Source organism: Elgaria multicarinata, chromosome 21 (genome assembly GCF_023053635.1).
Source record: "Elgaria multicarinata webbii isolate HBS135686 ecotype San Diego chromosome 21, rElgMul1.1.pri, whole genome shotgun sequence".
Lineage (NCBI taxonomy): Eukaryota > Metazoa > Chordata > Lepidosauria > Squamata > Anguidae > Elgaria > Elgaria multicarinata.
Genome location: NC_086191.1, coordinates 11,383,597 through 11,399,055, shown reverse-complemented (window position 1 = coordinate 11,399,055; position 15,459 = coordinate 11,383,597). Strand labels below are relative to the sequence as shown.

General features: G+C 50.7%; 1 protein-coding gene across 1 annotated transcript; it reads right to left on the bottom strand.

Moving 5' to 3' along the window:
• Nucleotides 1–868: 868 nt before the first annotated feature.
• Nucleotides 869–13,578, bottom strand: STX5 (syntaxin 5). Its single transcript, XM_063146062.1, has 11 exons — nt 13,474–13,578; nt 9,413–9,638; nt 9,149–9,219; nt 7,864–7,919; nt 7,305–7,375; nt 6,253–6,369; nt 5,449–5,505; nt 5,033–5,114; nt 4,698–4,798; nt 3,536–3,657; nt 869–2,687 (listed from the first exon to the last, which is right to left on the bottom strand). The coding sequence occupies exons 2-11, from the start codon at nt 9,617–9,619 to the stop codon at nt 2,528–2,530; spliced, it is 1,044 nt and encodes a 347-aa protein (XP_063002132.1). The 5' UTR covers nt 9,620–9,638; nt 13,474–13,578; the 3' UTR covers nt 869–2,527.
• Between the last annotated feature and the right edge of the window lie 1,881 nt (nt 13,579–15,459).

Here is a 15,459-nt window from a genome sequence, read left to right as displayed (position 1 = left end):
GCCAATTCATGATACTTCCAAACTGGTGGCTCTGAGCACTAGCCAGTCATTGTTCTGCTCTGAGCTACGTGCAGAATTGCAATCAGCTCTCTACATTTCAATAGCTACAATGCTTGTGTGTGTGCTGGTGCATGTTCCACTACGTTCTGTACACAACAATAGACATGACATAGACAGGCTGGTACGTGACAATGCACCTAAGCATACCACTTCAGCAGCAGGTTGAATTTTAAATCCATGTTGAAATCTGTGCAAAAATACCTTTTCATTTAAGCACTGTTATGCAAAGATGTTAATCCCCCCTCACCCCACCAAGATATAGGGCAAGAAAACATCAGCACAAATTAAAAAATGGATTCCCCCCCCCCCAGAAGCACATTTCTAAAAGGTAATTCCAAAGGTGCACTGAAGTACAGAAGGCCTGGCAACAGGCCTCTGTGACTAAAATGTTGCTGTGCATATTAAAGCCGCACCTATCCAAAAAGATGGATGAGTAGCACGATACCCATTGGAGGGTAGGGTGAAAACCCAGTTCAAATGGTTGATTCCCCATTGGGAGGAAGATAATCTTGACCAAGTAGTCAATCCTGTACAGTAAACAGAAGACAGCCATTCCAGCAGGCTGCAGCAGAGGGAGAGGAAATACAAAGTAGGGGCATTCCACTAAACCAGCTGAAAGACTACTTGCTTTCTCCTCTCTGCCCTCCTCATCCCTTTTTCCTTTCATGCCTTTTGAGGTTGTAATTATGTGGCCAGAGACGGTCTTGTTTTTACTGACTGAAACAAGAGCCTTTTTTTTCCAGCTCAGAAGCATGATAAAAATACTTTTAAATAGTGGTGTTTTTTAAAAATAATAATAATCAAAGTCTTATTTAAGCAAAGCTTTTTGTTTCTTTAATAGTCTCCAAAGCACAGGCGAAAGCCAGTGCTGCTCTTGTCCAGATCGGAGATTAGGTAACCCCGCCACTCCACTCACCATTCATGTCTGCTGGATGATGGGCAGCAGATGTCCCCCCCCAGCCTCGCCACCCCACCCCCTTGCCACCTCATGGGAAAGGGCACACGCTCGCGGAGGGGAAGGGGCACACCGACAGTGGAATGTTAAGGCCATTGCAACTGAGAGAGTAGAACCCCACCACCCAGAAAAGGAGGGAGAGGTGGTGGTGGTAGTCATTGTGGAGTGACCATAGGTGGGAAGGGATGTCACAGCTCAGCCACCATAACCAGGGCCAGAGGGGGTTGAAACGGCCTCAGCATAGGCTATGAAGAAAAAGAAAGGGGGCAGCTTGGAGAAGATGAGAGCTGAACAGTTTGATCGATATCAATGAGTGTAAAGATTAGCAGGGGGGGTAGCAGGGACACTTTTTTCCACTTTGAGGGCGGTGCAGCGGGGAGGAGACCGTTACGAGCCTGCTCTGCTTGAGAGCAAGAGGAGGCACTGGGGGGCAGGCAACTCAGGGCCTTCCACATGTTCTGGCCTACAACTCCCATCAGCCTGAGCTGGAACAGCCCACGGTAAGAGATCAGGCGAGTTGTAGGCCAGCACAACTGGAGGGTTGCCACGCCTGCACTAGAGGGCGAGTCCTGTTGACAGGAAGAGACGGAGTGCATTCGGCAGAGCCCAGCAGCTGTCAGAAGGCCTGACAGAAGCGCCTTTCCCCGCCCTAAGCACCAGGGAGGATGGCGAGTGCAGCGTAGCCAAGCCGGGATTCGGGGCTAGAGGAGACAAGACTCAGTCTGAATACGTCGCTCACCACCAGAAGCTTCCTTTGAGAGGGAGAGAAATACAAAAAAAGGGGTGGCGGAGAAGCCACCTTTCTGCCGCTGCAGACAGAGAGCCAGATTGACTCAAAGAGCTACTTCAGGGTTGCAAGGGCTGACTTTCCTTGAACAGGGGAGCTCCCCACCACCGGAGCCGCAAGGAAAGGAGAGTTAAATAGGCTATACTTGGGGGGAGGTGGAGAGAGAATCCTAGACAGCCCTCTGGAAGTGGCAAAAGGCACAGGCCAGGGCGGCCTTGGGACTTGAGAAACGCAGCTCTTTCCCTGACATGTTGTAGCAAGGGGGAGGCCTGCTGGATGATGAGTGCTGGAAGGCGAAACCCTACATTAGTATAGTATTAATTTAAAAGAGAGAGAGAGAGAGTGTAGAGGTTCTGTTAGCACTTTTGAGTCCCAGGATTAGGGCAAATATATAGAATAGGGAAAGAGATGCAAAATCCTGGTCCCGCTACACCCCCCGGATCATGTCCCATTTGGGAAGGGGTGGGGTGGGGCAAAGCCCTTCACAGCGTAGTCCAAATGCTATTGCACTGTTGTCAGGGTGGGGCCCGGCCCCCGCTCCAGGCCAAGAGCCGCCGCACAAAGTCACAACGAGCGAGGACGGGTCCCCTTTGGCGCCAGGCACAAGGCGGGCGGCCCTCGCCAGCACCGGCTGCGGAAAGAGCAAAACGGTCCAGCGTCCGACGCGGCTCCGAGGAAGGAGAGGGGGGAGAGAAGGGGGCGGGCGCCTGGAGGCGCCTCCACCCTCAGGCCAGGAACACCACAAAGATGATGAAGAACACAATGAGGATGAGGAAGATCTTCACCATCAGCCACCGGTTGGAAGTGACAGACTGGAAGTATTTCAGGATCTCCGTGTGCGCGCCTTCGACGTTCAGCTGGGCGTCTTCCACGTTGGTGTCGATTCTGTGGACGTGGCAAGAGAAAGGACGGGTGAAGCCCACGGGAGGAGCTACCGACCCCCTTCCCACCCTCAGAGCATGACGTTTCCCTTAGCAGAGGAGGAGAAAAACCCCAATTTCTTTTAAAAAGGCAAGGGGCAAATGGAGGGAGAATTGAGGGGGCTTGAAAGCCGGAAGACACTCCGTCCTCCACAGGGTGGGGAATATGGCCCTCCAGGGCTCCGAAGATGGCCCTGCCCCCTTTCCCAAGCCCCACCCCCTTTCCCCCAAACACCAATCATTGGGGCTCTTCCCAGCATTGGCGCCATTCCCCCCCATTCTAGTCTTAGTTACTGGCAGCAAGAGCTTTAAACTAAAACGCCCTGGTATTTTGGGGGGGAGGGGTATTTTGGTTCTGCTCCCTTTGGCCTCTGGGCCCGTCCGCCACTGCAATGCGGCCCCCGAGAGCTTCTCTGAAATTTAATCCGGCCCTCAGGCTGAGAAACGTCCTCCCCCCACGTTCCCCAGCAACTGGGGTACCTAGGCAGATGGCCTCCGATACTGGAGGGAGAAAACCGCCATCAAGACTAGCAGGCCATTGAATGTATGCGGGCTAGGGAAGACTGCACAATGGGAGTAATAATTCAGACCCGCCTAAAAGGCTTGTTACTGCAAAGGTACGCTCTCTGCGTTTCGCAGGCACCGACGTCCGTTTTGACTTGCGACGGCCACGTACTGGCTGCTACCGTCAAGCAGAGAAACTGTGGACCGGCTTCGCCCAAGCCTGTACCCAAGCAGCCCTCACTGCCCTACGGCCCGTCGGCTGCTCTGCCAGGAACCCAACAAAGAGAATGCTTCCTCCACTGCCCTTACCTCTGGATGGTCTCCTCCTGCTCTTTGACCATGTGTGCCAGCTGTTGGAATATGGAGCCCAGTTCCACAATAGTCGATTCAATGTTCTGCATGGTGTCTGCCCGGCTCTGGATATATGTATCCTGAAAAAAAAGAAAAGGGCTTGTTCATAGATGGGGGCGCTCCAGAAGTTTCCCCACGCCCACACATTGGCCAAGGCATGCCCAAGAACGCTCCACGTTTCCAAGGCAAACATCAAGTGTTTATATCAGGGGTGGCACTCTGGATGTTTCGGCCTACAATTCCCATCATGCTCCGCCACGGGCTACGATGGCTGCAGCTGAAGGGAGGTTCACAGCCATGCTTTACATTATCCACAAACCGTAAAGGCAACCACCTCCCTCATGCACTGCTGCAACTTTTCAAAAGACAACTAGGCTGCCTGGGGATTTGGCACAGTAGCTAGTCGGCCGTGTTGTTCTAAATACTAGCATGAGTACTGACAGACAAATCAGTTAAGCTGCTTGATCACTCTTAGAAGAGGTATTATTCATTTGGCCTCTTGTATTCCCCAAGGCCTTTATTTACTAGCAGCTCAAACGTGAAGGGAGACAGACGTTTAGAAAGACGACAATAACCCACACTTGGCCCATGGGATACAAAACAAAACAAAACCTTAAAAATCAACTTAGTGGGACCCTAAGGGCACAATGCTTAGGAGGCGGACAGGCAACCTATGCAGACTGGCATTCTATCTTCACCGCCAAACGATTGGTGGTTGGGGAAAGAGAACGGGGCTGTCTGGGACCCCAGGAGGGCCAGATTTGCCCCACGCACCTGAGGCTCCTCACACCTCCCCTAGCATGACCAAGAACCCAACACAGGGCCATGCAGGTAGCAGTGAGCTGAATTCCGGAAGAATTCCGGTGGCTCTGGTTAGCAAGACAGGTTAGTGAAATGGGCAGGGCTTACTTTGCCCCGAAGAAACTGACTGCACCAGGGGGAAGGGCGTTGGTTTGCACTGTCTGTAAGAGGGTGTTCCTTAGCCCCATGGCCCACGGCTAGGAAGCGAAAAGACAACCATCTCGAAATAAAACCAGCCGCCTTCTCCCACTGATGCGCCTCCTCTTCCTCGTTCGCAGTAGAAACGCCAGTGGCCCCAGCCGCTCCCGTCCCAAGGCACCTGTTCATTGATGAGTTGCAACTGCTGGCTGGTCCGGTTGTCCATGTCGATAGCCACATCTCCCGAGTGCCGGGGTTCGTCCTGAAGCATAGCTGAGCCGCCTGTGGGATCAGCCCATCAACGTCAGAGATTGCAGACTGTTTTGCCCTTCCCACCCCTGCCCAAGTTCGAGGTTGGGTGGCAGGATTCAGCACCTCCTATTCCTCCCAGCCCCCCCAAAAGGTAACACCAGGACCGCTTCCCAATCCCTCCAGGTACCAGGGGACTCCGTGCTCCAATCAGGGTATTTGTAGATAGGCGGGGTATAAATTTATTAAATAACAACAACTCCTCACCTAGGTTGCTGGCAGAGAGAGGCATGGCGGACACGGGGGGACGGGAGAATTGTTCTCGCCGGCTCTTCTGCTGCTTCAGATTCTAGAGGAGGGAAGCAGGGAGGGTCAGGGGCAAGGCAGCTTGAATAAGCAGGGCAAGGCACACAGGTCAGCAGTTCTCAGTGGGAAAGGTAGGCCTCTCTTCACAGGAGGCTCAAAAGGACTCAGCTCCGTCTCAAGCAACTTCCCCCCCCCCACTGGCTACATTTCCTACCCTCCCCCAATTCAAGCCACAAATTTATCCAGCCTCCGTATGTTATGTCTTTGATTCAAGCCGATGTTAAGAGCTGCCTTAGTGATACCGGAGGCAGCTAAAATGGCTGTTTCCTTGTCCACGTAGAAGCTCCCGACAGCACAGTTTGAGAGCAGTGACTCACCTCTGTCCGTACTTCCAGAACCGACTTGAAGTCGTTGGACATGGATGCTAGCTTGGACTAGAAGGGGAAGAGAAGACAAAGTTAGGAAGCCCAAAGCTGATCCCTCTGCTATCCCCTGTGCTCAGACAACACAGCCCAACACCCCCAGATTGTCACTACCCCCCCCCCCCCAGGTTAAGCATTCGACGTATAGCAGGGGTGCAGTAGCTCAGGCTGGGGGGATCCTCAGTCTGGACCTCTGGAGGGGTGTGTGTCCCCAATTCAGCCCCACCCCTGTTTCCCTGACCCCGCTCGCCCCAACTACCCATCGATGGTGCAGTTGTCCTCATGTTAAAAGGTCAAAACGCCTTTCCCCTGGCTTGGTTACTAGCAGTAAGAGCTTTCAGTTAAAATATGCTGGTGTTCTTGGACCCGCCCCTCTTTGCCTTCAGTCCCGGCTGCCACCGGAACGCAGCCCAAGAGCTTCTCCGACATGGAATTCGGCCCTCACGATGAAAGGTTCTGCACCGCTGACGTATGGACTAGCAGCAGGGATGCGTGCCCTTACCGTGCAGAATATGTATTGCAAAATTCTGCCCCGGAAAACCATCAGAATCCTGCAAGCCATCTAAATTACGCATGGATCTGCATATATTTTCATTTACTTAGAATTCTTTTTAGTCCACCTTTACAGGAGGAAACCTCTCTTTCATGGCATAGTTAAGCCCTGCCCCGTCTCCCTGTCCCCCAAATCCCCTCTGGCTTGGGAAATTCATCACACAAATGCAGTCCCGTGATTCTTTGGCTCGCCGCCCCGGGCCTGACCTGCAGTGACACCACCACGGTGTTCGAGTGAGTCTGCACGTGCCTCCCACTCTGGCTGCCTTTGGCCTTGACAAACTCCTGCAGCTGGGCAATCTGTTTGTTCAGGCTGTTGATATCCTGTTGGGAGAAAGGAACTGCCTGAGCAGGGCTGGCAAGAGGTGCTAGATCAAGAGGCTGTCCTTTTAAGACAGCTTGGGGGCAGCCAGAGAGCAAGCTGGCGATAGCAGCACCCGCCTCCTGTCTCGCTGCTTCACACCGGCCTCCCCGCCACTCCTTGCTCCATGTTCCAGTTCATATCCCATTTTTAATACAATAGGTGAAGAGAAGAATTGGCAAAGGAGGAGCAGACTGTTGTTGTTAGTAATATTATTATTACCATCATCATCAAAAGAAGAAAATGGCAATACCTTGGTCATATTATTCGAGGAGAAAAATACACCACACTCCAACTGATTATACAAAGGAAAATTGAAGGGAAAAGAACAGTGGGAAGAAGACGAACATCACGGCTAAAGAACTCGAGGGAACGGAATAGCTGTACTTCTATACAATTATTTAGAGCAGCAGTGTCAAAAACCAAAATAGCTGTAATGATAGCTAACCTCCGATAAGAGAAGGCACCTTAAGAAGGAGAATTATTATCAACGTTTCTACACTGCCCGAAAGCCAAAGCTCTCTGGGCGGTTCCCAAAAATTAAAACCATAAAAATACGACATGATAAAACTTAACGCAAAACATTTCAACGTTTGAATCTGCAGCATAAAACCAAAGTAAAAACCAGCAGCAGTGTGAAGATTTAAAAATACAATAACAGGCTTAAAAACAAGAGAAATGGGTAGGCTAAAATGCCTGGGGAAAGAAGATGTTCTTCACCTGGCCCCAAAAAGAACACAACGTGGGCGCAGGTGAGTCTCTCTGGATAAGGCCTTCTGCCACTGAAAAGCCTTCTTCTAGGAGCCAGCCAGCTCATTTCATTTGGCAGGGGGGCACTTGGAGAAGGGCTCCATTTCTGCCATCCGGCTCCCTGCCTCAGAACGAGCCCCACCCATACCTGCTTGATAATGTAGGTCAACTCCTCGATCTCCACCGCCTTGTCGTCAAACAGAGATTTCCGCTTGGCCACTGAAGACACAGGAAGTCAGATCTTTAACCACTGGCCCTCTGTAAGCACATCCTAACTACCCCAAGCCCTGTGCTCCGCTCACAATCCCGGCCTTTTGCTACATACCTTCCCACCCCTGCCTAAACAAAGCACCCAAAGACAGCCACTGTATCACCGGTGGGCCTCTTGTGGCCTTCCAGATGTTGTGGGACTGCAACTCCCACGATCCCTCAGCCTTGGCTGTGCTGGATAGGACTGATGGGAATTGGCAGTCCAATATCTGGACCGCCACAACTTAGAATCATAGAATAGTAGAGCTGGAAGGGGCCTATAAAGCCATCGAGTCCAACCCCCTGCTCACCCTGCACTATATACACTGTCCCTCTCATCCCAACTTCTCCCCAGCTTTTCACTGCTGTCAACTGACAAGTTAAATCTCAGCCAACTGCTGCCCAATTTCAGAAATCTTCCCATTCTCTTCTGCCTCATCCAAGCACCATATACTCACAGATGGTTAGCTTCTCTAGCTTGGCAAACGTGTTGCTGAGATCCTTCCCAATCCGCCTGAGAATCAGAAGGAATTGGCAATTAACCACAACCAAAATTTTAAAAAGGAGCACTCGCCCCCTCACCTAATTCATCGGTTAGTGTTTATCATTTCTCATCAGCGCAGTGGAAGCCAGGTTACAAAAAGCGAGCAGTTATTTGCCTCCGCTAATCAGCAAAAGGGGCAAAGAATTAAGCAGAGCACTGGACAGCTGCCCCTTCCGCTAGATCATGACACCGATGATTTTCAGAAGGAAAAAAAACCCCAAACACTCAGAATGAAGAACCAGGCAATTTTGCCTGTTTGAGATGAAATGATGGAACCCAAGATTTTGGATTTGGAATGCTGTTTATGCAGAATTTCAGAGCTGCCACCCTCTCTCTAAAAATAGGACAAGACCAATGGGATCTGCAATAAAATGTTGCAGCATGGAGTGCTCCAGTTCACTTTCCAGTCAGCCAGCCAGCCACACCCTCCTCTACAATATTCCATTCCATCTCTTCCGTTCCCCTCCCCACAAAACTCAGCATTCCGTAGCCACTGATCACACTCAGTCTCTTCAGGCTAGTTTTTTTCAGTTACACCCTTTTAAGTTTATTATCCCACCCCACCATAAAGATTTTTTTGTACTTCTGCAAACCTTGGAGGTCCCCTAAGCCCACTGCTACTTCCCTCGTGTGCGGATAGTGCCCCTTTAACTACTCATGGGCGCTCACCTCTGAGAATCGGAAATAGAGGGAATAATAGGATAATCCTTTGCAGAGGTTCAGGCATGTTGAATTGCGGGTGTTGGATGTGATGGAACTCTAAGCCCCTGATTCGAGTGAGACACTCGAATCCAAGGTTGTACAGGTGCGATTGGACTCAGTGGAGGCTGATGACTCCGATTTCAATGGGGCTATGATTTCATTCTGAGTTCCAGCCAGAACGCTAAAGCAGCTATCCAAGGTGCTGAACCCTATATGGAACCCCTGTTCTATGGTCTGCTGGACAACTTGGTGCCAAGCAAAGCCTCTAGACTCTTCACGTTCCAACCCTCCTGCCGGCTTGCTAGCCCCTCTGCCCCAGGTACCTGCCACCTCAGTAGTCATGAGCGCTGGGCCTTGCCAAGCTGTGGGCCCAGGCATCCAACACCACGAAGGGAAACACTAGACAGCTCTCAGGTTTCCTCTGCAGTACAACATCCTTTACCGTCCCCATTACACCATGCTGGAACCTTATGAAATAAATGAGTTGATTCACTCACTTGGCCATGACCGTGAATTCACTTCTTTGCCGCACGGCATTCAGCGATGGCTTGTTCAGCTGAAGGCCATTCTGAAAAGGAGAAGAACGACAAAGACTGTTTGCCACCATGTTAGATGTGGAACGTGGCTGAAAATGCAAAAATTAAGAGGCACTCTCTTTTGACTGGACCAACTTTTCCTTTGTGAGTTTCCAAGATGCCTGTCTTTGAAAGGGCAGACAAAGCCAGCTGCAGCCCATGCAGGCTTCGTTAAGTGATGCTCACCTGTCTGCTTTGCAAGGACTTGCAGGCAGAGAGGAACTCCTGGGTGCGATCTTGACACGACATGGTGTCCCACCTGGGCGGAGGAGGCGCGACCTGGTTTGTGACGGCGGGGGCAGCACCGAGCGGGGGCAGAACTTGTGTCTGGGAAGGCCCCAGATAAACACCCTGCTCCGTGTTTCTAGAGCCGTGGCGTTTCCTCGTATTCATGGAGGCTCATAACCTGGTGCTTTGGAGGAGAAAAAAGAAGGGGCCCATTAGCACCCAACAATACAAATGCAGAGCCTGATCTGCTCTCAGTCTCCCCTCCTCTGCCCAGCAATCCTTTTCCTTGTACAAATCACTCAAATCCTACAACCTTTCCTGCTACTGGCTTTAAGAACACTGGCCCAAGACACTGTGCTGTCTGAAGCAGAGCTTGGATGGTACCACCACTACTACCCAACACATGGCAAGGTCTTGCTGCACCATTTAGACAACAATCCCTGCTTCATCTGTCTTTGCTGTCCATGGTACCACCTGGAACAAGTCACTTTGCCCTTCTGCATGGAAGGGGCAGCCCCGAAAACAGACCATGTGAGCTCCCAACCAGCTATTGTTGCTGTCAGGATCTCAAAGCAAGGCCAAAACTATGCTTTAAAAACAACAACACCTGCTTTCCAAAGACAAACCCATTGCTCCAAATCCCAACAGCGGCTGCTTTCTCTACCCAGTGCTCAATATGCATTCAATAATTTATTTCTGCTTTCCTTTAGGATCCTAACAACCATTGTCCACTGCCTGAGCCTGAAGCATAAAAAGTTGGGCTGCCTGGGGTCCTAACAGCACCAAGCACACTCTAAGAGGTGGTGAAGAAAAGACCACCTGCCCGGATAGATCGTTAATGTGCTGTACCATCCTGCTGCCTGCCTGTCTCCTTACAGGATCAGGACCCTGACTTGGCACTTCCTCCCAGGGACTTCCTGCCACCTTGCAACAGCTTGCATCAGCCTCCTGGGGCTGGAGCATAAAACAGTGGGCTGCCTAGGACCCTAACAGTACCAGCAGAGGCAGTTTATCCAACCACTCATCATTTTTTGTCTCACCTTGGAAACCGAGTCAACTTCGTGGCTGCCAGGCCCCTGATCCCTTCCTGTCAGTGCATGGCCACTTGGAAATAAAACCCAGCTTTTAACCAATGGGGTTTACTCCCAGCTAAAGGGCACACAGGAATCCAGCTCCAACTTTGGAGTAAGAGAGCAGTTCCCCTATAGTTGAGCGGAGCTTCTGAGAGCCCCCGAAACACAGTGCAACCGTGGGGATTTTCCCCACCCCCTCCAGCTCCACGCTTCGGGCAGCTGTGGCTCAGAGCCCTCCTGCCACTCCAAACAGTCCTCTCCAGATTTCCTTCTGGGACTGAGCCCCTCCTCAACTCACAGAAGCCATTAAAACCAACAGCCTTGTGAACAGGAGAGGAAAAAGCAGCGGACTGTCATCGCTGTCACCTCTTCTAACTAGTCTACCATTTAAATGACTCTTGCTCATTGCCTTTAAGTAAGCTGCCCTGGAGAGTTGGCAGCTAACAAGCTGGGTAAAACTCTTTAAAATAAATAAATAAATATCTAAAGGCCTCTGCTGCCCACCACTCAATAACCAGCTTCAGCCTTTTCCTCCTGCTTACAGCCAGAGAGCAGAGGTGTGTGTTTTCTCTGTAGTTGCACTTCTGCTGCACTTTTAGGGGTGCAATGCTTGAGCAGGGGGGAAGAAAACAACCCCCATCCCAACTGCAAAGGTGGGGTTCCTCAGATAACTCTTGCAAGAGGCCAGATGGATCACTTGCCATGGAAAGGGGGATTGTGAAGTGCTCAGTATACCTCTGTGTATTCTGATGCTGGTAAAATACATACAGCTAAACCAAAACCAAAACTCACCCAAACAGGGACAGCTGTCACTGTCATGTTCTCTTTCAGCTTTCCCCAAATGGCTGAACGAAACATACGCACAACTAAACACACGTGCTGTGTACTCTGATGCTGGGAACATGCATACAATTAAATCATACACGTGAACCAAAGCTGTCAAGATCGTGCTTCTTTCAGCCTTCTCCAAAACTGGTGCCTCCAGATGTTTTGGATGGCAATTCCCAACAGTCCAGCCAGAATGGCCAATGGCGCTTATGGGAACTGCCGCTGAAAACATCAGGAGGGCAGCAGTTCGGGGAAGGCTGCTCTGTTTACAAGCTTCTTAGAGCCAAGTCGCTGGCCAGACAGACCAACCTTGGTGCAATCCAGCAAGGCTCTTCTTATAACTACTACCACGTGCTTTTATTCCATACTTGCAAGCCTCCAGAAGAGGAAGCTCACCTGGCTAAGCCACTGCTAGGAGAGAACTAAACAGCCCTATCTAATCTGATCCAGCAAGAAATACTCCTTATGTTCCTACATGTACCCCTGCCTAGACTAATAACCTGGATACAGGCCTTGTCCTGCCAATTTCTCTAGTGTCTCGCCTGTTCCCAAATTGGGCTAGAATCCAGAAACCCAGGCTCCCAACCCAGCTACTCTTGGTGTCAGGATCTGATCCTTCACCCCCAACAAAAACAGAACAAGATGTAAGTTGCTACTTTTAGCTCTTCTTATCTTGCTGTCTCCCGTTCCTCTCCAACCGTTGTTGTCTCTCCCCCAGATCCTCAGCTTGAAAGTTCAGTCTCAAGTTCCTGGGACTGAAACTGAGACTCATTTGCTTACATTATTTTATGAAGTATCACATACATTGGTCATGCCATATAAGTATCAGCCTTTACCAGGGTCTCTGCCCAGAATCAAACAACAACAAAACCCCAGCACCTGTTACGTCACCAGTGCACACCATGAACCTCAGGCTATCTCTCGCCCAGGCACTAACCAAACCCAGAGTTGCTTAGCTTCAGCAAGATCAGTACATCATGTGCCTTCAGACCATGTCCTGGCCTCATTCGATTTCTTCCCCATTCTTCAGCACAACCGAGAGAAAACGCTCAAGAAACTGACTCGTTCACTCACTACGCTCTCTCCCTCACAGGAAGCATTGCTGCTTGAGATGGGGACCAACCTCTTCATTAAAATGGCTTGCAGAAGAGGAGGGAACCTTTCTGCAGGAAGACACCAGGGAAGTGGAGCTAGATGGGGCGGCAGGAAGAGAGTACATGTCCCACAGTCTGTGGGAAAGAGCTGAACATCAAAAGAGCTACATCCGGTCAGAGCAAGGTCCATCTAGTCCAGCATTCTGTGCACACAGTGGCCACGCTGCTGCCTGCAGGAAACCTATCAGCAGGACATGAGCGCAACAGCACCCAAGTTCCCCAGCAACTGGTGTGCCTAGTCATACTGCCTCTGACACCGGAGGAAACATGCAGCCATCAGGACTAGTACCCAACAATAGCTTTATCCTCCAATCCCTTTTTATGCCATCCAAAGTGGTAGCCAGCACTGCATCTTGTGGAAGCGAATCCCATCGTTTAACTATGAAACTTTATTGATTACATTTCTATTCTACCCTTCCCCCAGGGAGCGTAAGTGCTTGAACCACTTGACTTGTGTGGGGAAGGGGAAAGGGGGGCCCTTTTGTCAGGGCACTCGAGGAGGAGGAGGAGGAGGAGGAGGAGGAGGAGGAGGAGGAGGAGGAGGAAGGGCTTGGACCACTACTTCAGGGCTGTGCGGTGGGGAGAGAAATGGAGGGGGGAAGAGCTGGGGGACCTTTCCCCAACCTGCTGGGCCCCCTCCGACTGTGTTGGACTACACCTCCCATCAGCCATAGCCCGCATGGCTGGGCATGATGGGAGGTGTAGTCCAACACAGCTGGAGAGGGCCCAGCAGATCGGGGGAGGCTGGCTGTCTGGATCTGTGGGAGAGGAGGCGAGACTGGGAAACGGGGACCGCTTTCATGGAGACACACACGGGGGGGAGGGAGAGAGGGGGGAACTCTTTGGCGCGGGAGGGGGGAGCTGCCCCGCGAGGGGGACCTTTTTCGAAAGAGCACCGCGCAGGACAAGAGCGGAGGTGGGGGGGGGAGGCGGGATTGCGAAGCGCGCCCAGCCACGGACTCACCGGCCTCGCGGACCCGAAACCCGGCTCTAGGCGCCGCTGGACTCCTCAGTTCCGAACACCGGCCCCCCGGATCGAACGGCCAAACAAGCCGAAAGGAGGGCGGACCGCCGACGTCACTGCCACGTACCCCCTCAACGGGGTGCGTCAGACGCACGGCGCCTGAGAGAGACGTTAGCCACGCCCCCTCCTCTTCACCCCCGCCCCTTGTCAAACGACGCAGATTCTTAAAGAGCTCGCTCAGGCCGGAGAAGGCGGGGCTCTGTTGCTAAGCAACGAAGAAACTAGGGCGCCTCTGGGACCCCTAACGAAAAGGGAGGGGGCTTTGTTGCTAGGCGACAAAGAGCCAAGGCACCTGAATTTGGCTGACCTGGGATGTAGGCTGTATTGAACTTAATGGGGCTTACTTCTGGCTAGGGTTGAAGCAGAGGTTTTGTTTTCCCTGCCAAGTTTTAAACAAGGGTTAAAGAAGTAGAAATTCAACAGGCAAGGCTAGGGAAATCTTTATCTGCTGAATTTCTGCCTGCCACACAAGGGGTGGGGGAAACAAGCGGCATCATCCCATCTGCAAAGGATGTGCTCTGCTCTTTCCCCAATCCTACGTGGGGCTTGCTTGTGGTTCTTCAATCAAGTAGACGAGGCAGTGCACTTACGATCAAATGTACTTTCCTCTTTATTATTGCACAAGTTCCACAGCTAAGCAACAATCCCTGAAAACAGGCTCTGGAGATGGATGCTGGCAAGAAAACACAAGTATTATAAAGAGCTCCATGCTCCAGTTTTTGTGCTAGCCATGCAACGTATACAGTATAGAAGTAGTAAAGCATTACTCTTGCCATCGTTTTATATAGCAAGCTGGCATTTTTGATAGCCTGGTCATCAAAACATCTACCCAATATCTACCTGTGTGTAGTGGCCTGCCAGTTGGTGCTTTAAAATCCCAAACACAATAAAGAATCTTGTGGCACCTTAAAGACTAACAAATGAATTCTGGCATAAGCTTTCGTTGACAGTGTCCACTTCGAAATCCATGGTTTGTTGTGAATTCTGGGTTATTTAAACCATGGATTGTCATTATGTGCACACTCAGAACTGTGGGTTGTTCATGAGTTCTTTCACCAGGCTACAGAGTGGTAAAAAACACAAGTAGCTGCTCTATATGCAAGTACTACAGCACTGCAAAGGTATAGGAATACAGGGAGGGAGCAGGCAATAGAAGAGGGAAACAAATAACCCAGGGATTGAGAAAACAAACCAGAGTTTGATTAGCAGACAAACCTTGGATAGGGCAACAAGCCATGGGTTAAATAAACCATGGATTAGCATTATGAGCGAATGTTTAATTTTTGCTGCCACAGACTAACATGTCTATCCATCTGGAAACCACAACAAGAAGTGTATCAAGGTCATGACACTTCTAAAAGTCCACTTCTGGTCATTTTACTCACCCTAATGCTCCTGAGCATGCTCGGATGTAGCAATTAAAGCCCTGTGCTCTTTTTTTGGCCCATTCAGGGAATATCAGATTTCACAACCCTAAAATGTAGGCAACATAAATCTAGATTAGGGGGAAAGAGCTACAGAGATCGAGCAATGTGTCATTTTACATGCAAGTAAGGCGACAGGACATTTTGACAAGTTGGTACTTCCAATAGCCTTGCCATCAAAAATGTTTCCCACATGGTAGGGCATTTTCACAAAGCTGGCACTTGCGATAATCTGGCAGCCACCAGAAATTCCTAATAAGATGTGTTTCTACTCGATGCACAGGCTGATGTGCTATGTTTGTCTTGATGGGCCACAGGTTCTGCACACCACTGCCATCTAATTAATTGTGAGAATATCCTAAGCATTGTAAACTGCTGCTGGAATTCCTCACTTTCCTTAATGGGTCGAGTCCTTTCACTTTCAGACCATTATAAAACTGGGCACATACTATTTCAGGGGGCACATGGCAGAGAGCTTCATAGAAACCGTATGTGATAATTA